The sequence below is a fragment of the Malus sylvestris genome, chromosome 6, assembly GCF_916048215.2.
Source record: "Malus sylvestris chromosome 6, drMalSylv7.2, whole genome shotgun sequence".
In the NCBI taxonomy this organism is placed as follows: Eukaryota; Viridiplantae; Streptophyta; class Magnoliopsida; order Rosales; family Rosaceae; genus Malus; species Malus sylvestris.
In genome coordinates, this window is record NC_062265.1 from 31158980 (window position 1) to 31182495 (window position 23516).

Below are 23516 nucleotides of genomic sequence, written 5' to 3' on the forward strand. Positions count from 1 at the left end.
AGAAATCACAAACTAATGCCTAACCTAAAAAAGTATAAGATTATACCAGAAAATAGTACAGACTTGACCAACAAATACTTTGGTTCAGCACAAGACATCACCAGCAAACTGTATCACAATAACCAAACAAAGCCCGGTTTTAATCCAACGGCAGACGAATACTATTGAGCCTCTGAAACCTTTACACAGGAAATCCCCACAGAGCAAAAAATGAAGACAAACCCAACAAGAACAAGAGATTGACATCGGCATTTTCTGTATGTTTACGCTTCGGTCACATTGATAGCTTCCGTCGAGGGAGCATCCTACGGCAGACAGATTAAGATACGGTCAGTGTTAATCCAGATTAAAGTGTAGTGTAACAAACAAGGCTAACTGAGTACGCGAAACCGTAGTGTAACAAACAATCACCTGATTTTCTTTGTTCTCCTGAAGTGCTTCTTCTGCACGAGTAGGGTTAACTGAGTCTGCGGCAGCGTTGAACTATTAAATAATGCACAACAAAGGCAACAAGGAAAGATGATTACGCATAGGACACACTCGACCACTGACTAACCTTGTTCACAGGCAGTTTGATTCCCCTGCTTCTTCTTCCTGTCCTTTACTTTGTTAGAATCTTGCACACTCGGCTTCTGGGGTTTCTTAACAGTAGATACGCGAGCACCATTGTCACATATGGGTCCTGAATTCGAAGAACTCTTTGCTGAAGGTGCCCTAGTCCTGGCTGCCGGAGTGCTTTTAGGAGCAATCTCCTTCTTGGCTGCGGCCTTCACTGGAGAAACTTGAGCAGCTTCAGTGTTCAATGACTTGGGTTTCAGTTTCCCACTTCCCATTGTAGAAGAGCAGCTCTTGGCATCATCATCAGAAGACCGAGTCCCCTCGTCGAGCACCTGAGAACAGGTTTCAGAGACCTGAGCCTGCTCATTTACTGCAACAGTTTTGCTCTCCAGTAATTCCTTCAGAGGGTCTTCAATGTCACTAAGCTCGTACCGATCAATGTAAGATTTTAGCTCCTGGCGCAGTTGAAGAGACTGACAAAATTTGAAGAAAATAACAACATATTCAGTTCATCTCGCATTCAAATATAAATTAGAGTGGATACGCAGTCAAATGTTCAACCCAAAAGGTGTGAAATGGGAAATGGAAACAATGGGACACACAAGTTGTACCTCACATCCAGCCTCCAAGGCTAGTTTGAAAAACCCGAGTGAAATCGAGTGCTTGGCAGCAGCCTCAGAAAGCTTAATTTGCTGCAGCCAGTAAGATGGTGAGGCCAGAACATTGAACTTCTTCCGGCTTGTCGGTCTAGAGACATCAGAAGAAGCAGGGGATTCACTTCTCACAGACCTCCTTGATCTAGCCTCAGAAATTGGAGTGATGTTGCCACCAAGTTTCGGAGCTGGAGTAGTGGGCGGCTTGGAAGGAACAGAGAGCCTTCTGGTCGGCTTGGCAGGCTTGTCCTTGCCAGAGAGATCAAGAACCCCCACACTTTTACTCATATTTGATGCAGGCCTTCCCCTAAAACAAAGAAACATCCCACATAAACCTCAACCAATTATCGAATCATGTCTAAGCTCAAAACCACTCTGCTTATGCATAGAAAATAAAAAGAAAACTAACGAAAGGTCCATAAAAACTTTAGTTAAAGGTGTAGTGAATACTACCAGGAAAAGGTAAAAATGTGATTTTTCGTTAAAAGTGAACAGTACCAAAAGTGTTTCGTTAAAACTCCGAAAAGTCATAAGGGAATTGGAACAAATCTGTAGCTTAACATTTGTGTAACCCCCAAAACCCGAAAAAACGCAACTCGTAACTCTATTCTTTAGTGACAGAACATATCAGCAATTTAGTCGTTATAGATTGCCAAAGATTGCAAAACACAGAACAAACTCAGCATTGCTCGAGCAGTACCAACAATTCTCCACAACAAAAGTTCAATTCTGTTCCCCTAGATCAATTAACATTTGCTAATATACCATCAAATTGTTCAATTTATGTGAATCGGGACATCTTACACGCCTACAATTTCCCCAAAATTTAATCTTTCACGCACAATTGATCAATTAAATAGCTTTTCTTACTGCCTATTCGAAACACGCAATCGAAACCATCCCAATCACCAGATTCTAATTGCAAGTGAAATCATATAAATCATATAAAACATCAGCCCTATCACATCACCATCATCAAACCATACCTCTTGGTGGCAGAATTGTTAGAGGAGGGTTCAGCGGCCGCCGCCGGCAGCTTCTCCTCCTTCGTTTTAGACCCCGAACGGAGCGCATACCGAAGAAGCTTCCCTGAAACAACCAAAATCCACACCCAGATCTCACACCAATTTTCACAAAATTCACAAACAAACCCACAAAGATTTTGAATTTACCAGATTGGGCGGATTGAGCAGATTGGGGTTCCTCCATCCGATCGAATCGATTTGAATTCTCAAATTCTTCTTCTTTTTTCCTTCACTTCTGTAAGCAACAACGTCTCAGAAACTGGCTTTTATATTCAATTTCCCTCTTTTTATTTTTTCCTTATTTTTTTTGAGTTATTGTTTGGGCGGCAAAGCTGTAGGAATACCCTACACGCGCCTTGATGACAGAATCTCGCGTACTCGCGTTCTGATGCGCGCCTCTCCCCAACATTCTCCACGTGTCGAACCCTCTATGGTCGCACGAGATTTAAGTCAGCGGGACTTTTGTTTTCGCCATTGTCAGCAGCTTTGTTACGCTGGGATGGAGCGGAGGTGATTAGGAACGGATGTCGACACGTGGACGGCTAACGTCAAATGATGATGAATTAAACGGCTGGCGCCGCATGGGGCCCGCGGATATTATAATTTTAGAAGATAAAGTTCGAATTTTGAATTTCAAATCCTGAGCCGTTGAAACCGCTTTTGCGGTTAAGGATTTTGACGAGATGGACGGAGATCGTTTTTTCAACTTTTGCCTTTTGTCTCCCGGTCAAAAAAAAAAAAATAGAAAATGTTGTTTTCTTTGTCGTTTGGGTCGGACTTTGTTTTTTAATGGGCTTGGGTAGCAATGATGGGCGAGCTTCTCCGGCCCATTGGGCCAAACACCAAATAGATGTAATGACGCACATGTCCCGTTGCTCTCACTAAAATATCTCTCTCCATATAACTCATAGCGCGTTTACTAATCCGTAATTAAATTGAGAAGAATTGAATTGAGGAGGAATTGGATTGAGGAGGAATTGAAATGAGGTGGAATCAGAATCAAATTCCTGTTGAAGTTGTTTACTAAAACTGTCCGGAATCGGAATACAATTTCATAAAGTTGTTTACTATTCAGCAGAATCGGAATATAAACCAGTATGATTACTAAAATGCCCTTGTCTCAAATCAAATATTTTATATACTTTTTTTTAATAAAATTTGATATAGTATATAATGGTAAGAAAAAATTAAATTGCTTTTTATTTCATAGACATACTAAAATGATTTTGTTTATTTTTTTATAAATTTAAGTATTGACTTTAATATCTAAATTTTCTCGCTCAAGTTGTAGCTTTTTCTCTTTGGCATATGTATGGGTAGTGCATAATGTGAATGAGCATAGGATTATGCTTAATTAGCTAGAAGGACATGGGTTGGGTGAAGATAGAAAATGAGCTGGGTGAAGATAGAAAATGAGTTGGGTGAAAAGAAAAATAAGTCTAGGGTTAAAAGGATAATCTTGAAAATAATGAAAGTAAGTGAGGGTATAAAGGGAAAACAATTATCATTCCGATTGCTTGGGCAATCCGGAATCCAAATACCTTATATATGTTGGGAATCCAAATCCTCCAATTTAAGGAATTGGATTCCATTTTTGTGTGGGCCCCACACACTTTTGATTCCTCCCAATTTTAGTAAACATAGGTATAATCCGTAATCGGAATTAAATTCCTTATTCTCATTCCGATTACGGGTCAGTAAACGCACTATCAAGGTGTTATGAAATTTAATACTGTAGACCATGTGTCGCATTAATCGTGATTAATTTCGTTAGATAAGAATATGAAATTCTAGGTTCCAACATATTATCTCATGCCAAATTGTTTTAGGCCTGATTTGGAAGTGTATTTAAAATGATTGAAAACGTTTTTAAGAGAATCTTTTGGGTTCCAAAAGCACTTGAAGTGATTCCTGCAATAATGATAAAGTGTTTTTTTCGAAATTCATGCATTTTTATTAAGGATTGGTTCTAAAATATTTTTTTTACCAAAAATGCTTTTAACTATTTTAAAAGTACATTTAAATAAGCCGTTAATAGTGTAGTGTAATTACTAATTATGTTTGTTAGTTGGATTGACAACTTGGTCCTAACTGTGTACTTGATTTGGTAGGGTATTTACCTTTACCATTGTAGTAGGCTAGCATTCAATTGATGGTACGGTTTTTTACCAAAGATGTAAATGATTTGTCTCATACTACAGTTCAATGTATTTTTTTTAAGTGTGTAACTGAGCAAACAAGTCGTGTTTATCGTGTCCGTGTCGTTTTTGTATTATGTCCGTTATTTTAATGGATTCTTAATAGGTGGCCCAACAATAATCCGATTAGTTAACGGATTATGTCGTTTCGTGTCAAGTTAACATATCATGCTAGAAATTTTCATGTGTAACGTCTAGATTTGACAAAAAATATCTTATCAGGTTCTTAACAGGTAACACAATATAACTCAACTTGTTTACAATTTGACCCAAACCTTTTAACATAAATTGTTTTGTGTGAGTTAATGGTCATGAAAATGTTTTTAATTGTATAATAAACAAAGAAAATAATTTGTCTACACTCTTTCCTTATTTAGTACACCTCTATTAAGAATGTACACATACGAAAAAAAATGACGTGCGGAAACCACTCTCTTAAGATTGTGTCAAATTGAGATTTCTTCTTGGTACAAACCCATCCATTAGTCACAACAAAGAAGTACAACACAAGATAGGTGATAAAAAAAATAGGAAGTGAAAGTGATTTTTGGTATCATTTTTCCAATTTTTATAGTTTTTACTTTCATTTTCTCATTGTTGGTGACCACAACGAAGGGGCTGTTGCCTTTGCCATAAAAGGGCAGACCAAGTTTGATGAACATAACCGATCAAGTCTTCACTCTCTTGACCCGTTTGACCACCTTTGCCTAATCCAACGGCCAAAAACCATTCACGCGCGCACCCGCGCCTCGGGCTCAATTTACAGTTGGGAGGACATAACCGTCATTTCCCTCATGCTTGGGAATACATAAAGACGCTGGCACCCTTGGCTCCGAAGTAACCAACTGCACACTCGGGACTGACAACGCATCTTTATTCCTACCCAACCCAATAATCCCCTACAACCAACAGCACCATAAAATCAGTGTTCTCACCGTTGGATTACAGTACAACTCCAAATCGAACCAATCGGTCAAAACAATCTGACAATCTCCAGTCCAGCTGGGAATTTATGAACGACCCCAAATTTTTTTACCCTACGTCTAACCGCACTGGATTCCAGTTTTTTGCAGTCACCCATTTTTTTGAAATTTAGGTATTTTATTTGGGTCGCATCAGTTCAGGCTGCAGAGTAAAAGCAAAGGTTGAAGCTTTTTCAGTTTTCTTTATATTTGGATTGAATTTTTTTCTGGGTTTTATGCACCATTGCACACTGTCTTACTCACTCATGGTACATTTTTCCTTCTTTGTTCTTTGTTTCTCTGTAAATTTTCAATCTTTTTGCATTCTGTTGCAGAAAGCTCAAATCTTTTTTTCTGGGTTTTGCTAATTTTGGCTGAAAAATTTTGGGTTTCTGTTTTTTTTTAAATTTCTTCAGGAATTGTAGATTTGGGGTTTGGAAGGTCCACATTTGTGAGGTAAGTTTCAGATCTGGTTTAGCTCTGCCCAGTATGATTAGCAGGTTAATTAAGCTGTAAGATCTTGTGGGTTGTGGAGTTTTTAGTTAGATTTAAGTGAAAGTGCTGTGATTTGCAGTTTTTTTTTTCTGGAGTTTTTGGTTAATGATAATTTGTTGTGGAGATGTTATCTTGATTAATGTAAGTTAATGGAGCTCTAGATTTCTTGTAATGTCAATTGACTTTGAGGTGATTGCATTTGATACTGCTATTGATGGATTTTGACTATAACGTTAGTTACATTGATTGAAGAGCTCAATGAGGCTTGGGACTTGGTTTTTCAAGGTTTTAGTGAATTTCAGTTTGGAGTTTGGGTGTGTCCGTTGAGATCGAAAGCGAGATGTATTGAGGATCTCTCTCTATTGCTCTTTTGGTGTGTATTTTGATCCGTATGGAAAAACTGGCATATACTGAAAACATGTTTGGTTTTGGAATTTTTGCGAGATTGCATTGCTTTTTTGTCTGTTTTCCTTTGTCTTTGGATTGCATGACATCAATACGGGTTGATTTCGTTTGCTTAAGTTGCAATTTACGTAAATTTTGAAATTTTATGCATATGGAATGATGCAGCAAGCCGGCCTCAGGATTTTCTGGCCCTTGGCCTTCCTGAGATGGGCAAATCACCGGCAAAATGGATCAAAATGGTGCTCTTTGGAAAGAAATCTTCAAAAGGTGGCATTCCTAAAGGAAGAGAGGTAAAACTATAGACGTTATACTCGAATGTTTCCTTTAATATTGACGTAAAGCAGACTTCACTATCATTTTCGTAGAGTTGCCCTTTGCATCAAAGTGATCTCTTCAATTTCATAAGTTTAACGTGACAACTTACACAAATTCTATATTTGTCTTTTGCCATTGTGTATAGAAAATTTCAAATGAGAAAGAGGTGGTGGTTGTTGCCAGGGCAACCGGAGCTGATTATTCTTCAGATCCACCTGTGGCTTTCCATGAAACCATCAACACCATAGATAACAACCGAGAATTAGAATTGGAGAACAAGGAAACTCCAAGTGTATTAAGTGATGGAAGTCCAGGAATTCAAAGTATAGAAACACAAGGATCCGCGCCACAAGATTTGGTGCCGCTTGATCCTGAGAGAATCAGGCAAGAGCAAGCTGCAACAAAGGCACAGGCTGCCTTTAGGGGTTATCTAGTAAGTCCAGTGGATTAAGTTTGTTTGTTTTGTCTAATGCTTATTGTATCAATTTTTTAAAGTTGAGATTACAAATTACTGAATGAATTGGTATATTATGTGAAGGCACGCCGAGCATTTTGGGCCCTCAAAGGAATAATAAGGTTACAGGCACTTATCCGTGGGCACCTGGTTCGGAGACAAGCTGTTGCTACTCTGTTCAGTATGACGGGCATTGTCAAGTGTCAGGCGCTCACTCGTGGAAAACGGGTGAGGCAGTCTGATATTGGGCTTCAAGTGCAAAACATATGCAGTGTGATGCCTCTGGTAAATGTTTCAAATACTTGGTCGTTTATCAATTACTCTCATCTTTGAACAAGGGACGTCACAATCCCTTTCTTTCTCCATCCCCAAATATCTTTGGAACTGCTGTTGGATAATATATGAAGACGTCTAGGTTCATTCACCTGCTACATTGTTGCTAATATCAGTTGGCTAGATTTATTTTTAGATTCTGTAGCACCACTTTTTAATAATATTCCTCATATATATTGTCTATCAGGAGGGCAAGTTAGCGAGTCCTGTTGGAGTTAATACGTCAGTTCAAATGGCAAAGCTGTCGGCAAATGTTTTCATTCTCAAGGTAAGTTCAACATTGTAACAATGGTCTAGATTTGAATCATAATTTGTCGTATCAGTTTCTGTGTGTATCCGGTATGTATGAGATGTTCTAACGGTTTGGTTTTCTATTTTCAGCTTCTTGCTTTCTCACTTACTGTGATGCCTCTGAGTTTGCAATATGAACCCGGGAATCCAAATTCAGTCTCAAACTGGTTGGAACGATGGTCTGCAACCTATTTTTGGAAACCAGTTCCCCAACCAAGGAAAGTTCCAGATTCAAAATCTCTGAGAAAGCACCCGGAGGCTCAAACAGGCAGGGTAAAGCGCAATAGCCGGAGGCTTTCTTCTGCAAATGTCGAAAGTGTCTCGGTGCAAGCAACCTCTGAATTTGAGAAACCCAAGCGTAACCTTAGAAAAGTACCTAGCCATCATACAGATCCAGTGCAGGAAAACCCACAAGTTGAGCTTGAAAAGGTTAAGCGTAATTTGAGGAAGGTTCATAGTCCCATTGTAGAGAACTCTGTGCAGGCAGAAAGTGAAGCTGAGGGTATCAAGCGGAGTTTGGAAAAGGCATCAAGCACTTTGGTTCCTGATGTTGTTGAAGGCACTAGTAACTCGGTCGAGAAGTTTAAGAAAGAGCCAACCTGGATTCCATCCGGTCGGCCTGATACAGAAATAATCCCTGAACCATGGGCACCTAAAGAGGTATTTAACATATCATCTATTGATCAAGGTGCAGAAGATCTGAAGCCTTTGACAGATAGCACTAGTAAAGATGTGAATACGCCTAGTGCTGAAGCTGCAATTGAGTCGAAGATTTTAACGGAGAGCAATGGTCAGGATGAAAATATCTCATCCTCAAACGGGGTTTTGAGCCAAAAGGAAGATTTAACAACCAATGACAACCAGAAATCTAACAGGAAAGCTTCTACTCCAGCAAAACAAGAAATTTCGGAGAATGGGTTGCAAAGCAGTCCAACAGTACCAAGTTATATGGCAGCAACTGAATCTGCAAAGGCAAAGCTTAGAGCACAAGGCTCCCCTAGGTTGGCACAAGATGTGACCGACAAAAATAACTCAACTCGCCGTCATTCTCTGTCATCAGCAACTAATGCCAAAATCAGCTCACATTCACCAAGGACACGACGACTTGTTCAAACAGGTGGCAAAGGAGGAACTAAAAGCGACAGACCTCTGGCAACTTCGAGCGATGGAAATGGTATGCTTTTTGCTTTCTTTATAGGTTAATTCTTGACTTTCCCCTAGTCTGTTTGGACATATATTTGGTTATGAGAGATTCACAATTAGGAGAATATCCTGAACTTCTATTCAATTCTATGTAATCTTCCAGACGCGTGACTCAGTACATACGAGTTGTTTTAGTTTTCATTTTAACAACTCGTGTCTAGAGCCTGCCATTTCAACTTATAATCTCAACAATATACTCCCATTCAGCGTGCACGATGATTTACCCTATAAAACGTCGAAACCTTGACTTTGAATCTCAATTTCTGTTTCTGCTTACAATCCCCGCCTTGATTATTGTTTGATTTTTGCAGGAAAGGTAACCCAAGCAGGATGGAGAAGGTGATTGATGAGGCGATTTCAATATAAAGTTTCAGGCATTGGTCTCGGTTTTCTATTTATGCATTCTGTGATTCAAAAGTGTCGTTAAACTGTAACGGCGTCTGTAGTTTAGAAGGTTGTGGTCATCGGCCAAGAGCCTCGCGTGATTTGTCTGCGTTTGTGATGTTTTATGAGTGAATGTACATCATAGGTTTCGTGCATTGAGTCTCAGACATGGTTGGTTTATTCAGTCTTGTGACGCGATTTCTGGCCATTCGAAGCGTAGCGTGTTTTGTATAGAGGATTGTCAGTTTATCTGCAGTTTCGTGTTTGCTGCGCTTTATACGGTGAACTTGATCATTTGAAATGTTTGCCATGCTTTATAGTGTGCATTTTCATGTTCTTCCACAACTTGTACACTAAAAAAATGCCAGGGAAATTCTTTCATTTAAAATATGCAATTAAATAAGGGGACAGGGATGGGCATGTGGTACAAATTTTTTTCATAATTTTTTAAACGTGTTTTAGGGCTTGTTTCGTAATTTAATTCAACAATCTGAACCATCTATCTTTTATATCTTCTCTCGATTACGATGTCTATTAAAAATCATCCAAACTTTAAACTGTATAGCTGTTGAATTAAAGGTTTAGGGTTTTTACTGTATTCGTTTATTTTTTTTCATTACAAATGAATGTCTTAATGGTTTTGGATTTGTCTTTTTTTTTTTTTTTTTTTTTTTTGCAAGAATGATTTATGAATGGTATTCTAAAAAAGAGACGATTTGGATCATTAAAATATATTACGGAGTAAGTTCCGCAAAAAATTACGTCAAAAGTTATGTAGAAAAAATGGTACCACGATTTGCCCCATTAAAGAAATGTATAAGAAAAATCTTTACTTTGTCGCAAAATTTGGTTAAATTTCCTTCCAAATTTAGGGAGAAATATTGGTGAAATTTCGTGTGGTTTTTGACTTGTGACTTTATGAGGTGGTCACTGGTCAACAATCTTTTTCTTCATCATTTGTATAATCTAGTTTGACAAACAAAGGTAGTATCTAAAAAAATATATTTTAGAACGAAAAACCAAGGGCATTTGGTATCCTTCTCAGATTTAATTTTTTTTTATTGAAACTAATAAATACTAGTAACCATTTGTAAACGAGAAATTTTATGTCAATATCACTACTCTAAAACTCCACGCCTAAGCGGCGGTCATAGCTCTGATTAATTCATAAGCGTTCTAAAAATTAAGAAAAGGCGCTTAAACATACCTAGGTATCTGCCTAGACCCTGCCTAAACACTAGGCCCCTGCCCACTGCCCAACTAATGTCTAACGTCTTTTAAAATCTTAGTAGTAATTTAGGTACCGTTTGGTACGTGGGACGGAACGGGACGAGCTGTTCCGTCCCACGTTTGGTGCGCCTAAAAATTGTGGAATGAGTTGTCCCATGGGACGAAATTTGGCTGATTTTTCGTTCCACCTCTTCCCCCTAGAACGACCCGTTCCACATCTGTGGAACACAAATTTATAACATTTTATGACAAAATTTCTCCTTATCTTTTTCAATATTTACATCATCTGTTCCGTCCTGTTCCGTCCTGTCCCGTCCCATCATGTTCCGTCCCGTCTGCGTACCAAACGGTACCTTAGCTACACTCATTATTTTAAAAACAAAAAATTAAATACAAGATACCAAATGGCCCCTAAAGATTTGTTCATTAACTTGAACCTTAAGGAAGATGAAATATATAATAATTGAAATATATCATAATGCATTAATGCTTCAATTTCTTGGAGCATGCATTATTATTATAGATAGCTCCCATTGTTATTGTTTACTTGGGCCTTAAGGAGTGGAATTCTATGTTCTTAAACAAGCATGGATTCCTGTTCCAATGATCTGATTTCTAGTTTCTTGCAGCGTTGTTGAATTTATGTTGACATATGCGGATTTTTAAAATCGAAGAAGTTAAGGTTTCACCTTAAAATAAATTAGTAATACGAGCAGTAACTTGAGTCCGTCAAAATCCTCACAACTACAACTTGCAAGGTTTCTTAACTTTTTGACGTGTTCGAAGCAGTTGAGACTGAAGTGCAGGTTCGCAGTTACTGCATGGGGTCGAGCTGACACCACCTTAGAGGATGTCTGCATCAAGGTTGCCGTCGGGGCACAAGCCTCCACCGAATCGATATGAAAATGCCATATTTTTGTACGTCAAATTCGTTTTACTTTTGGAAATATTAATTTCTGTTTCTTGTGTAGCTGCTGGTGCGTAAACAAGTAATCAAATTTGATAGTTTGTAATTTCGTGTACAGATTTATTCTTTCATTATTTTCGGGTAGAAAGTTACGCATTTCGGGTTATGAACTAACTTACAGTGTTAAGGTGACAAACGCATGCCCTCATGCGAAATGTACGTCTGGAAATTCTGCAGAGGACTTTGATATGTTTATAAGATTAAGCTCAACGCACAACTCCTCTCTCTCTCTCTGGTCACCACATTTTCTAGCTGTCGCTTGTAATAAGTATCGTCATTGTGTTGGTTTTTCAATTTAGTTGCTGTTTTGAGAACGAATTGCGCTGTGAAGCTACCTCAAGCAAATTCTACTGCTGTACAAATGAAAAACGCTTGCAGTTTTGATGGAAGCGCCGCGGACTTGGTGGGAGGAATGAGAGTGCGGAACCTGGACACAATGAAGAAGAGAAAAGCCGTAATGTCAATAGAATTTGCTGAAGGTCGGTTCACAGCCCATAGTTAGCTTTCATAAACTCAAATTGAGATGCAGGAATCAAGGTAAGCGACCGAGATTGTATACTGTCGTTGCAGAAGCGAAATCAAAGGGGTTGATTGAAAGGTAACGACCGCGTGATTGGCCGATAGTTAAGTAAATGTTGGTGAAATTTTCTCTGTAATTTTGCGAGTAACTTGTACTGTAAGCAACAAAGACAGCACAACAGTCAACACCCAAATATATATGTTTCCATTAAATTGCTGAAAAGTTTGAGTTGAATTATTAGGGATCTTGAGAATGCGTCCCTTTCAAGTTTCTTTGGTTCAAAATGCCTCAAAGAGGCTGAGAGATGGTAGGTATCCAAAGAATTCTCGTTTGGAAATGCTTATGTACGAAGTACTTCCGTTGATAAGTGTTTATGTTTCAAGTATTTCTTCAAGAAGTATTTGACAAGTGTCTCTTCACATGCACAACGGGGACAAATGTCTCTTCGCATCTACATGAGATTAGGTGCACCTTGTCCAAAAATCGTTTTTAATTATGGCTCAAAAATACTTTTAATTTTTTATGTCACACACAATCATGGTTAGTTTAAATTGTCAAATTGCGTTTTTTAGCATTTTTTTTAAAAAACACTCTTAAACAGATTGCGAGGACGTGATTTGGCTCACGATAGCGAAACTATTAGCTTGCGAACGTGGTCTTGGCTCAAGATAGCAGAAATTCATCAGTGGCAGTTGAAATCTTGGTTTGATTCAAAACATATTAAATTTTAACAATGCAATCATACATAGTAAGAGTGCAATTCATATCAAACTTTTCATTTTATATAATAAAATACGTATCTTGTTAAACAAGAAACTACATTTTATATGTGAATTTGTTTGACCAATTTCTATTGCAAAGAGAAGTTTCTGTGTGTTGGGAACACGATCTAATATACCAAGTGTATTAGGCTATCTCCAATCGAAGGGTCCAAAAGACCAACAATAGCCCTAAAATCGTCTCCAACCGAGGACCAGCTCAAAGGGCTTGTGGGCCCCACTGGACAAAAAAGGGCCAAAGAGCCAACCGGCCGGCCCCGAGCCAAGCTAAAAAATTTGAATTTCAACGACTAGCTGACGTCAGTTAGCCGTTATTTTTTTTTTTACAGTTTTTTTTTTGGGCCAAAATTTTTAAAAGAATATTTAATTAAGACTCAGAAAGGTGATTGGTTCTATTCAATGTGGAGATATTGCTTTTATAAGCATGTTTGATTGCTTAAATCTCTCTCACAGCCAATGTGGGACAAATATAATGGGTGCCCCAAATATAAGCTTCCTGTTAGAGATGGTAAATGTGCTTTTATACATGGTAATTTAAGTTGTAGTTTTTAAATTTAAATAATATATTTGGCCCTATGATTATTTGGCCCTCGGTTGGAGATGGTCTTTTGTGATAAGGCTAAAACGAGCTCTATGTCCCTTTGGCCCTCGGTTGGAGATGGTAAGAAATATAGCCATGCACTATTTATTAAAATATTAATTTCTTGGAAGGCTAAAGGGCTAAAATGAGTCATCTGGCCGGTCTTCAGTTGGAGATGACCTTAGTATAATTAGTCAGAAACTTAAAAAATAAATTTTCAACCAATTATATTATAACACTTAATGTACTGGACCGCATTTCCGACACATTAAAAGCTATTTTTCAAATTACACATATTTTAAACCTTCATTTTTATATTCACAAAATATATGTTGACCCACAAGATCCAAGAAAAATACTTGGTTGGTTTGGTTCTTCGTTGTTGGTAGATCTTTTAACTTATTAATTTAGTTTATATTTCGTTGTATTTATGATACTCTTAGATAAGAAGAGTCAAAACCGCGGTAAAGGGCAGGATGGTACTTTCAGCGAAGGGATCTTATATCAGCAGCAGACGGCAGCAGCCGATAAATTTAATTTTGTTTGGTTTATTTCGGACTCGTTTGACTTTTTTACCTATATAAAATCGTATCTGCCGGTACTGCTGCGCATGTAATAACAAAAAGTCGCGTCCTTTCCAAATTCCAGTTGCCCATATCGTATCTGCAGCGGCAGCAGCGGAGCAGATTAGCAGCAGATTCTCAGAGGGGAAAAAGTGGCAGCACTGAGATGACAAAGCCTTAATTTTTAGTGGGAAATTTGAATTCTGGGGTTTTGCTGTTTTGGAAGTTGAGGTTAACGGTCGCGTTTCTTGCTTAGCAGTGGAAGTAGTTCAATGGCGGATACATCCCATGGGCCTGCCAGCTTCTGGACTCAGGCCAATGCTCTGCTCAGAAAGAACCTAACTTTCCAGGTCTCTCTCCCTTCTCTCTTCTTGTTTGTGAATATTTTTAGAGTTTGATGTTTGAAAACTGAGGAAAATTGTAGAAATAATTAAGAAATCGATGAAGAATTCTGGGTTTTCATTCTTTTCTTTTCCCCTTTTGTATTTTGTTTTTTGTTTTTTTTGGCACATATGTTGGAGATTCTTGGTTGCTTGTTGATCAAGCGTTTATCTTTTCCTTTTGCTTTGTCCCATATTTTCACTTTCTGGGTTCGTTTTAGTTTTGTAAATTATTGGTTAATTTGTGCCAGATTATTCGTTTTTTGTTTATTTGTGTTGATAAGCTGTTTTTCTTGTATATGAGCAATGGTAAATTGGGTCATCCTGGTTTTGTGAATTCTACAAATAATGCTTTGTATAAAATCTGAAGATGATTCTCCGCTCTAAAACAATCAACCGTGCCAATAAATGGAAACAAAGTTGAAAAAAACTGAATAAAAAACGCATGTCATTCGACTTTGTTCCAGACTGATACCATATTGTATTCTTTTATGCAGAAAAGAAATATCAAACAGAATATTCGGCTAGTTTCATTTCCAATTCTCCTGTGTCTAATGCTCGTTCTCGTCCAAAAATTGGTCAACAATGAACTGGATAAGGCCGAAAACAGGTGTGGTTGCAGTTGTATTGATACAAATGGCGATGGTAAGTGTGAGGAGGTTTGTGGACTGGAATACTCAAGTTTAACACAAGGGGCCAGTTGCCCCATTCCTGATCCTCCACAATGGCCTCCATTGCTACAAGTGCCGGCTCCTAAATATCGTGCCGTCATTTCTGATGTTATTCCATATACAGACTTGCCAAATGAGTCTTGTAAGAGGACAGGAACCTGTCCTGTAACTGTACTGTTCACGGGGAAAAATCAATCTCTTGGAGAAGGTATTGTCCTTAAATCTCTCTCAGGAATGTGTTTTAGTATGTCAATTCTGTATTTTACTAGTTTCACCTTATGACTTATTTTGACCAGTATTTATTGGAATGAGTTTCTTTTTCGGTTTAGTATAATAGTGCTGACCGTTTTCTTTGCATTCTTATAGTTTTGGCTGGGAATATGTTCAGAAGTTCTTCTACTCTGAATTCATCTGATCCGGATTATTTAGCCCGTAGTGCTTCAGTAAGTTATTTTTTCTCTACGCTGCTACTTTTTCCTGTTGTATTGAAGCTCTATTTCCTTTTTTTTCATCTCAAGTATCATACATTACTTTGTTCTTGTTAAATGTTTCAGCTTTTCTTATGAAGAAACTTTTTATGAAATGTTTCAGGGCTCAGAATCGATGCCTGAGTATTCCAACTTCCTTGATCCGGCTTTCTTTTCGGATCTTCCCCTATATATTGTTCAGAGCCAATGCCCACAAAACTCTATATTTTCTGTTCCATTTAACACATCATCCATTGGGATCCAACAAGGTAAATATCTTTACCCTTTATCTATGATATATCTTAGGATGCTTTAATTCTCTCTGGTGCACATCCGTGGTGCATTCATTTGAGTGGAGATTGCTTGTTCAATCCACTTGAAAGTTTAATTTATTGTTGCATGCCACCTTAAATCGTTGTCTTTGATTTTTTCCTTAAACCCAGAGGCTAGATGCGTTCAAGGTTTACACTTGTGGCGGAATAGTTCCTCTGAGATAAACAGTGAGCTCTATAAAGGTTACAAAAAGAGCAATTCAGAGAGGAAGATTAATGAAATACTTTCAGGTTATCGACTTCATATATCTAGCTGCGTTGATTGATTTGATGAAATAAGTATACTGTAGGTGCGCATACTGACAGGGTTTTTTTTTTTCAGCCTATGATTTCTCTAACTCAAATGAGAACAATTTTAATGTAAGCATATGGTACAATTCAACCTTTAAGAATGACACAGGCAGTGCTCCTATTGCTTTGATGCGTCTTCCACGCTCGGTGAATCTGGTAATGTATCTATAACTTGTTTATTTGTTCAGCACTCTTTTCTTCTACTGATTACAGTATCTGCACAAATGACTTTAAAACAGTAAGTGCTAACGTTTGTGTTCGCAGGCATCCAATGCATACCTTCAGTCTGTACAAGGATCTGGTATGGAGATGCTGTTTGAGTTTGTGAAAGAAATGCCCAAGCCTGAAACCAAACTCAGGCTGGATTTTTCTTCTCTTCTTGGTACACTCTTCTTTACATGGGTCATTTTACAGCTGTTCCCGGTAAGTACATGAAGCTACTTCTTCCATATTAGGACTTTCTCAAGTCTATCAGTCCTGTTTGTTGACATTGATTCTGCTAAATTTACGTCTTTTAATTTCAATATCTCGTCATTTGGATTTTGGATTTACAATGTTAAGGAACCTCCTTGTCTTCTCTTGTCATTTGGAGATGATATTTCAGTATATTCAGTTGTAATATATTTGTAAATGCGTCTTCTTTGTTCCATCTTGTCCTGTATGTTACAGAGAAATGCTGATCTACGATACACACATTTATAGTTTCCCTTTCTTGCCCAATTCTGATGTAGGTTGTTTTGACGTCACTGGTATACGAGAAACAACAAAAACTGAGAATCATGATGAAAATGCATGGGCTCGGTGATGGACCTTATTGGATGATTTCTTATACTTATTTTTTTACAATATCTTCAATCTACATGCTGTGCTTTGTTATATTTGGCTCGGGTATAGGTAAGAATACGAATACTCAGACAACTATCTCAGCATGGATTTACTTCGATTCTTTTAACGAAGTTGACTTCATTACAGGGTTAAAATTCTTCTCAATGAATGACTACAGCATCCAATTTGTATTTTACTTCATCTATATAAACTTGCAAATATCGCTGGCTTTTCTAGTAGCTGCATTGTTTTCAGACGTGAAGACTGCTGCAGGTTTGATGGTGTTTATTTATATTCGTTTGAAAAGCAGTGGGTTATTCTCAACTTTGATCTAACAAGATGAGTTGACTGACATGCTTCTCATGTTTCCTGTTCATAACAGTTATCGGTTACATATTTGTCTTTGGAACTGGGCTTTTGGGAGGCTTTCTTTTTCAATTTTTTGTTCAAGATACATCATTCCCTAGTAAGTGAAAATATTTGTGAAAATGAAGTATCTGTTGCTTTGATGTGTTTGTTACCGTGAGAACAATTTAATGTCGAAAACTTATAGTATGCAACATATCTTGTACTTCTCAAAGCGAGATCCTTAAAATATTATTTTGCATTGTTGTAGGAGGTTGGATCATCGTTCTGGAATTATATCCCGGCTTCTCTCTATATCGTGGGTTATATGAGTTTGCCCAATATTCGTTTAATGGAAATTATATGGGGACTGATGGGATGCGGTGGGGAGATTTGAGTGATAGCGATAATGGGATGGCAGAGGTTTTGATTATCATGGTTGTCGAGTGGTTTGTGGTGCTTCTTTTTGCGTATTACGTAGATCAAGCTGTATCATCAGGAACTGGGAAGGGTACCTTCTTTTGCTTCCAACGCTTTAGGAAGAAGAAACTGCCATCCCTTAGGATGCGTAGTTTGCAAAGGCAGGGATCTAAAGTTTCTGTTGAGATGGAGAAAGCTGATGTCGTTCAAGAGGTAACTGTTTCTTGCACTTACATAATCAATCTTCATTGCTGGTATAGTCTTTGGTGATTTAAGGCATCCAATTAACACACTGGAAAAGCCAGTCTATGAAAAAAAGAAGCCAATCTCTATATGGTACAAATTGTTCTAAGAACTTTTCAGATCATTTTGGTGGATAGATAAAATTTCGCCTTAATTGACGCTTATAAGTTTCACTGGTGTTTGCTTCATCCATGCCTGTCATATCTTTATGTTTTTTTTCATCTTAGTCAAGTTGATGTGTCTAAGTTATGCCCATGGATAACGCTAACACTTCCTTTCCAGAGGGAGAGGGTTGAAAAGTTGCTACTGGATTCAGATACAACGCATTCAGTTATCGGCGACAACCTCAAAAAGGTTTATCCTGGAAGAGATGGAAACCCTGAAAAATTTGCAGTGAGAGGGTTGTCTCTTGCTTTGTCTCGAGGGGAGTGCTTTGGTATGCTTGGCCCTAATGGTGCCGGGAAGACCTCTTTTATCAGTATGGTGAGTATACCCTTTTGAACTTTAACTTACGTACGCGAAAATTCCTTTAACGTATTTTTCTTCTGCTGGTGAGGATCATTTGTATGCTACCCAGTATTTTTGTACATCAAGAAATCGCCTTCAATCTTATGCTTTCTTTGTTCATCAAAACTTCAAATATTATATGTATCTATCTATCTGCAGATGATTGGTCTCACAAAGCCAACCTCTGGCACTGCATACGTTCAAGGTCTGGACATCCAGACTCAGATGGATGAAATATACACCAGCATGGGTGTTTGTCCACAGCATGAGTAAGCTGCTGGAACTTTTTCCTTATGCGTAAGGCAAAATTTTCCTTTAAATATTTCAAACCTGATTAATTTCTTGTTTTTCCGGACATTTCTGTAGCCTTCAATGGGAAACCTTGACAGGAAGGGAGCATCTGTTATTCTATGGAAGACTTAAGAACCTCAAAGGTTCTGTATTAAAACAAGTAAGTAGATATCTAGTAATGTAGAAATAGCTGTCGAAATTATTATTTTGAGAATAATATCTTAAGTTTAATTGATTTGTTTCACGTCCCAATTTTGTTGCTGAAGGCAGTGGAAGAATCTTTGAAAAGTGTCAATCTATTTCACGGCGGGGTTGCAGACAAACAAGCTGGAAAGTACAGTGGAGGCATGAAGAGAAGGCTTAGTGTTGCAATTTCACTTATAGGGGATCCCAAAGTACGTCTTCGTTTTCTGTCAAAGCTACTTTGGTTTGAAAGTTAGATCTGTTATCCCAAGATGCTGCTCTACTTATTCCATGTTCCTTTACAAATTCCTTGTAGGTTGTTTACATGGATGAGCCCAGTACTGGACTTGATCCAGCTTCAAGAAACAACTTATGGACCGTTGTGAAACGTGCAAAACAAGGCCGGGCAATCATCCTAACCAGTACTCTCTCTCCCTTCCTCCCCTCCAGTTACTGTATTGCCAATTATAAAATTCATGAAGGCTTGGTACTGTATGGAGTAGTGTTAAGTAACAGCATAATGACCGCTTTTGCTTCTGTGTTTACTCATAAAGCTTGTTTGCGTATCTCCAGCACATTCCATGGAAGAGGCGGAGGTTCTGTGTGATCGGTTAGGAGTTTTTGTGGATGGTAGCTTGCAGTGCATAGGAAACCCAAAAGAGGTAATCCTAACTTAGTGTCATAGCACCTGCGTAAGATAGATATCGGTTTTTCTAGGTACTTTCTGCATAACACTGTTAACTTATTATAATGGTGTACTCAGCTGAAAGCAAGATATGGAGGATTTTATGTGTTCACAATGACAACATCTTCGGATCACGAGCAAGAGGTGGAGAACATGGTGCGGAGTCTCTCCCCAAGTGCTAACAGGATATACCATCTATCCGGAACCCAGAAGTTTGAGTTGCCAAAACACGAGGTCAGAATTGCAGATGTGTTTGAAGCAGTTGAGAATGCAAAGAGCAGGTTCACAGTTTTCGCTTGGGGTCTAGCCGACACCACGTTGGAGGATGTCTTCATCAAGGTTGCACTTGGGGCTCAAACCTCCATCGAATTGACATGATTGTTGTATTTTTACTTTGGAAATACATATATGGATTTCTTCTGTAGCTTCTGGTACATAAATAAGTAATGAGTTTTGATTAGTTTATATTGTTGTAAATTACATTCCAAAAAGAGATTTTAAACTATTATATTTGGTAATTTTGTAATTTACAGATTGGATATGTGAGTTAGGCTAATTGGTCATGGTAGTATGCGTAGTTTGAGTTCCCTTTTCCGTATGTTAAAGTAGTTCAGAATATCGCTTTGTCAAGCAAGAAAGTAACCATTTCTGCTATTAGAATGGAAGCCGAAGCTCATAACAAGGTCACTCCGGTGAACCTAGCCCACCACACGTACTGGAATATCCGTGGGCAAAGCAGCGGCGGCATCCTCTCACACAAGATCCAGATTTTTGGGTCCAGGGTCACACCGGTTAATGACCAACTCATTCCCACAGGTGAAACTGTCATTGTCAAAGGAACACCCTATGAGTTCCTTGAGCCCCAAGAAATTGTAAGCAAGATCAATGGGCTGCCTGACGGATATGACATCAACTGTGTGCTTCACCCTTCGAGACTTCGAGTCACAAGCATTTGAGGAAGGCAGCGGCGTTGCATGACAGTGTGTAGGGGCGACAGTTAGAGCTGTGGACCGACATGCCGGGGGTGCAGTTCTATAGAAGTAACATGTTGGACAATGTGAAGGGGAAAGGCGGATCGTGTACAAAAACACGCCGCGGTGTGCTTGGAGACGCAGGGTTTCCCAGATGCTGTGAATCGCCCAAATTTCCCTTCCCGGGTCATCAAACGTGGAGAGACTTATTTACATATTATGCTTTGTAGATTTACAGCTTCCTAGAGCTACTAGCATTTGAGAAATCGAGTAGTTTAAGAGACGCATTTGGAAAAATCGGTCTTAGTAAATTTAGCTCTGCAGAAATTTGTTTGATTACTAGTTTAGCATGTTATGTTGTTAGACAGTCAATTTGATAACGCTAAATTACTCGATTGAGTCGAAGATGTGAAACTTGGGTAGGCAGTTCTGTCGTCAATCCAACAAGGGGAAAGGGTACCAACCAATCCATGCACCAAATTGGCTGGTACCAAAACTCAGCCAGAAAATTTGATACCAAACTTTTCTCCAACAACTTGCACATAAAAAAAGATAAAGAAAGAAGAACCAAGAAAAGAATATTACATGTCTCAGTGATGGAAAATTTCATACACATCAAGAACATAATCCGCCGATTAATAATCCGATAAGAGTTTGATCACATTATTCTTCAAGGAATTTTCTAAAAACTAGCTACAAAAATTGTCACAAGGATGCAGCGGGCATCTCAAACCGGCACAGCGGGCACAGGTGACTTGTCTCCAGCCAATTCGTTATGCAACTCTCGTGGTAGTCATGCGAGCAAGGCATGCGAATCGATTCACAACCACGCTGCATCTCTTCCAAACATATAACACATTGCTTCCCGCTGACATCGATTTTGACTCTCTCTAGCTCTTCAATTGGTGTACCTTTTGTCCGCGGCACAAACGTTTGGTCGTGGTCCTCCGACAACTGTTCTTGTTCAACTGTTAGTTGCACTACCATCCGAATAGTCTTCCGGTTCTTGTTCTCAGGATCACGGGCGATTTCACGAGCGCGGGTGGAAATCGCCAGGATCATGGACGGCTGAACTTGGTAGGGAACTGACGCCTGCGAAAGCATGTTGGATATTACAGACCAGGATGTTTTGCTCTCTGTTAGAACGTGGCATTGCTCCTTGAAGCTTAGAGGGTACCTTGAAAATTGAGCATACATATCAATCAAGAACTCGGGTTTCGTCGAGGAACTGTCGTCGGCGAGTTCGCTGCCTTCCTGCCATACTTCACAGCGTGCAAAGGCTCGGTTGCTTGACATCTTTGAAGAATAAGAACAAGAAGTAGAGAGAAAGTTATGGGGACAAAGAAAGAAGAAAGTTAAGAGAAAAGCTTAATGGGGGACTAGTAATATACATATTGTGTGTACCTTTTAGTAATTTTAGTCGGATTTGGCTTTGCCAGGCCTGGTGGTTTAAGGAAAGGAGTGACTTCAAAGTTAAGGCAAAACAATGCTATTAGTGTCGTTATGACTGTTATGTCCTTGTCATACTTAACTACTCAAATCTTGTAACTTCTTTTCTTAATAAAACCACATTAAAACCCTAAAGCAACCGAACCAAAAGAGTCAAAGTTAGTATTAAATTTGGAATCTAAGATGTCTTGTATGCGACTGCTTACGCATAAAGCACTTCTGCTCATGAGCGCTTATATTGAAAGTGTAAACATGTGAACTTTTATTATAAATTCAAGAAGCGCTATTAAGTTGTACTGTCAAAAATAGTCATAAGTGCTTTTGGTTGTCCGAACAGCGGTGACATCCTCTTGCACAAGAAATCGGTAGCAAGATCAATGAGCTGCCGGATGGATATGACATTAACTATGTGGTTAACCCTACAAATCACAAGCGTTAGAGGAAGGCAGCAGCATTGCGTGCCAGTATGTAAGGCCGAAAGTTGGAGCTGCGGACTAACATGCCGGTGCTGCAGTTCTATGCAAGTAACATGTCGGACAATGTGAGGGGGAAATTAAAGGCGGATTTGTGTGAAAAAAAAAAAAAACATGCTGCGGTGTTCTTGGAGATGGTTTTCTGGATGCTGTGAATCACCCGAATTTCCCTTCGCAGGTCACGAAAGCCGGAGAGACTTAATCATGTTATGCTTTACAGATTTACAGCTGCATAGAGATAGCATTTTAGAAATCGAGTAGTTGAAGAGATGTGTTCGCAGAAACCAGTCTTAGTTAATAAATTAAGCTAGGCGGAAATTTGTTTCATTATTGGTTTAACATGTTATGTTGTTAGACGGTCAACTTATGTTTAATGACTCGATTGAGTCGAAGACCTGGAATTCGGGTAGGACGGTTCAGTCATCAATCCAATAAGGGGAAGGAGTACTCACAATGCACCAAATTTGCTGGTACGAAAACCCAGCCAGAAAAGTTGATAACAAACTTTTCTCCAACAACTTGTACTAGCTACAAACAATTTGTCATGAGGATTCAGCAGGCGCATCGGTCGCAAACTGGCACAACCTGCAGAGGTTACTCGTCTCCAGCCAATTCACTATACAACTCTCGTGGTTGTTGTGCGAGCAAGGCATGCGAATCGCTTCAGAACCACGCAGAATCTCTCCCATACATATCAAGCATTGATTCCTGCAGTCTTCGATTTTTAACCTCTCTAACTCCTCAGTTGTTTTACTTTTTGTCCGCTCAAACTGCAACACATAATCATCAACTTGCGGTTGCTCTTGGCCCTCCAACAACTGTTCTTGTTCAATTGTAAGATGCACTACCATCTTGAAAAGTCTTCTAGATCGTGTTCTCAGGATGACCGGTGATTTCACGAGCGCGAGTAGAAATCACCTAGATCATGGAACGGCTGAACTTGGTAGGGAACAGATGCCTGTGAAAGCATGTTGGATATTACAGACCAGGATGTTGTACTTGCTGCGCATACATTCAAGCTCGCCGAAAAAACCATACATATTGATCAGGGCAGTTTGAATTATGATC

At 38.8% G+C, this 23516-nt stretch overlaps 4 protein-coding genes and 2 pseudogenes across 6 annotated transcripts; 3 read left to right on the top strand and 3 right to left on the bottom strand.

Moving 5' to 3' along the window:
• Positions 1-20: 20 nt before the first annotated feature.
• Positions 21-2537, bottom strand: LOC126625379 (uncharacterized). Its single transcript, XM_050294483.1, has 6 exons — positions 2384-2537; positions 2198-2300; positions 1170-1518; positions 557-1031; positions 412-467; positions 21-305 (listed from the first exon to the last, which is right to left on the bottom strand). The coding sequence occupies exons 1-6, from the start codon at positions 2418-2420 to the stop codon at positions 264-266; spliced, it is 1062 nt and encodes a 353-aa protein (XP_050150440.1). The 5' UTR covers positions 2421-2537; the 3' UTR covers positions 21-263.
• A 2775-nt stretch (positions 2538-5312) lies between these two features.
• On the top strand, positions 5313-9612 carry LOC126625378 (protein IQ-DOMAIN 31-like). Of its 2 annotated transcripts, none has more exons than XM_050294481.1 (8): positions 5313-5665; positions 5813-5852; positions 6462-6586; positions 6757-7044; positions 7150-7350; positions 7586-7666; positions 7780-8863; positions 9204-9612. In XM_050294481.1, exons 3-8 carry the CDS (start codon positions 6503-6505, stop codon positions 9233-9235), a joined length of 1770 nt encoding a protein of 589 aa, XP_050150438.1. In that variant the 5' UTR covers positions 5313-5665; positions 5813-5852; positions 6462-6502; the 3' UTR covers positions 9236-9612. The 2 variants fall into 2 exon arrangements, with proteins under 2 accessions (XP_050150438.1, XP_050150439.1); XM_050294482.1 differs by having other exon boundaries at positions 5313-5578.
• Positions 9613-13941: 4329 nt separating this feature from the next.
• LOC126625376 (ABC transporter A family member 7-like) lies at positions 13942-20081 on the top strand. 2 transcript variants are annotated; one of them, XM_050294479.1, is made up of 19 exons: positions 13942-14265; positions 14793-15174; positions 15333-15409; positions 15558-15702; positions 15877-15996; positions 16088-16212; positions 16321-16479; positions 16788-16950; positions 17029-17154; positions 17264-17347; positions 17498-17649; positions 17726-17859; positions 18174-18372; positions 18556-18665; positions 18763-18847; positions 18954-19082; positions 19187-19292; positions 19444-19532; positions 19634-20081. In XM_050294479.1, exons 1-19 carry the CDS (start codon positions 14188-14190, stop codon positions 19931-19933), a joined length of 2763 nt encoding a protein of 920 aa, XP_050150436.1. In that variant the 5' UTR covers positions 13942-14187; the 3' UTR covers positions 19934-20081. The 2 variants fall into 2 exon arrangements, with proteins under 2 accessions (XP_050150436.1, XP_050150434.1); XM_050294477.1 differs by having other exon boundaries at positions 13943-14265; positions 17498-17859; positions 18172-18372.
• Positions 19964-20862, top strand: LOC126625613 (uncharacterized; annotated as a pseudogene).
• A 135-nt stretch (positions 20863-20997) lies between these two features.
• LOC126625381 (uncharacterized) lies at positions 20998-21894 on the bottom strand. Its single transcript, XM_050294485.1, has one exon. The coding sequence runs from the start codon at positions 21820-21822 to the stop codon at positions 21232-21234; it is 591 nt and encodes a 196-aa protein (XP_050150442.1). The 5' UTR covers positions 21823-21894; the 3' UTR covers positions 20998-21231.
• Positions 21895-22896: 1002 nt separating this feature from the next.
• On the bottom strand, positions 22897-23484 carry LOC126625614 (uncharacterized; annotated as a pseudogene).
• Between the last annotated feature and the right edge of the window lie 32 nt (positions 23485-23516).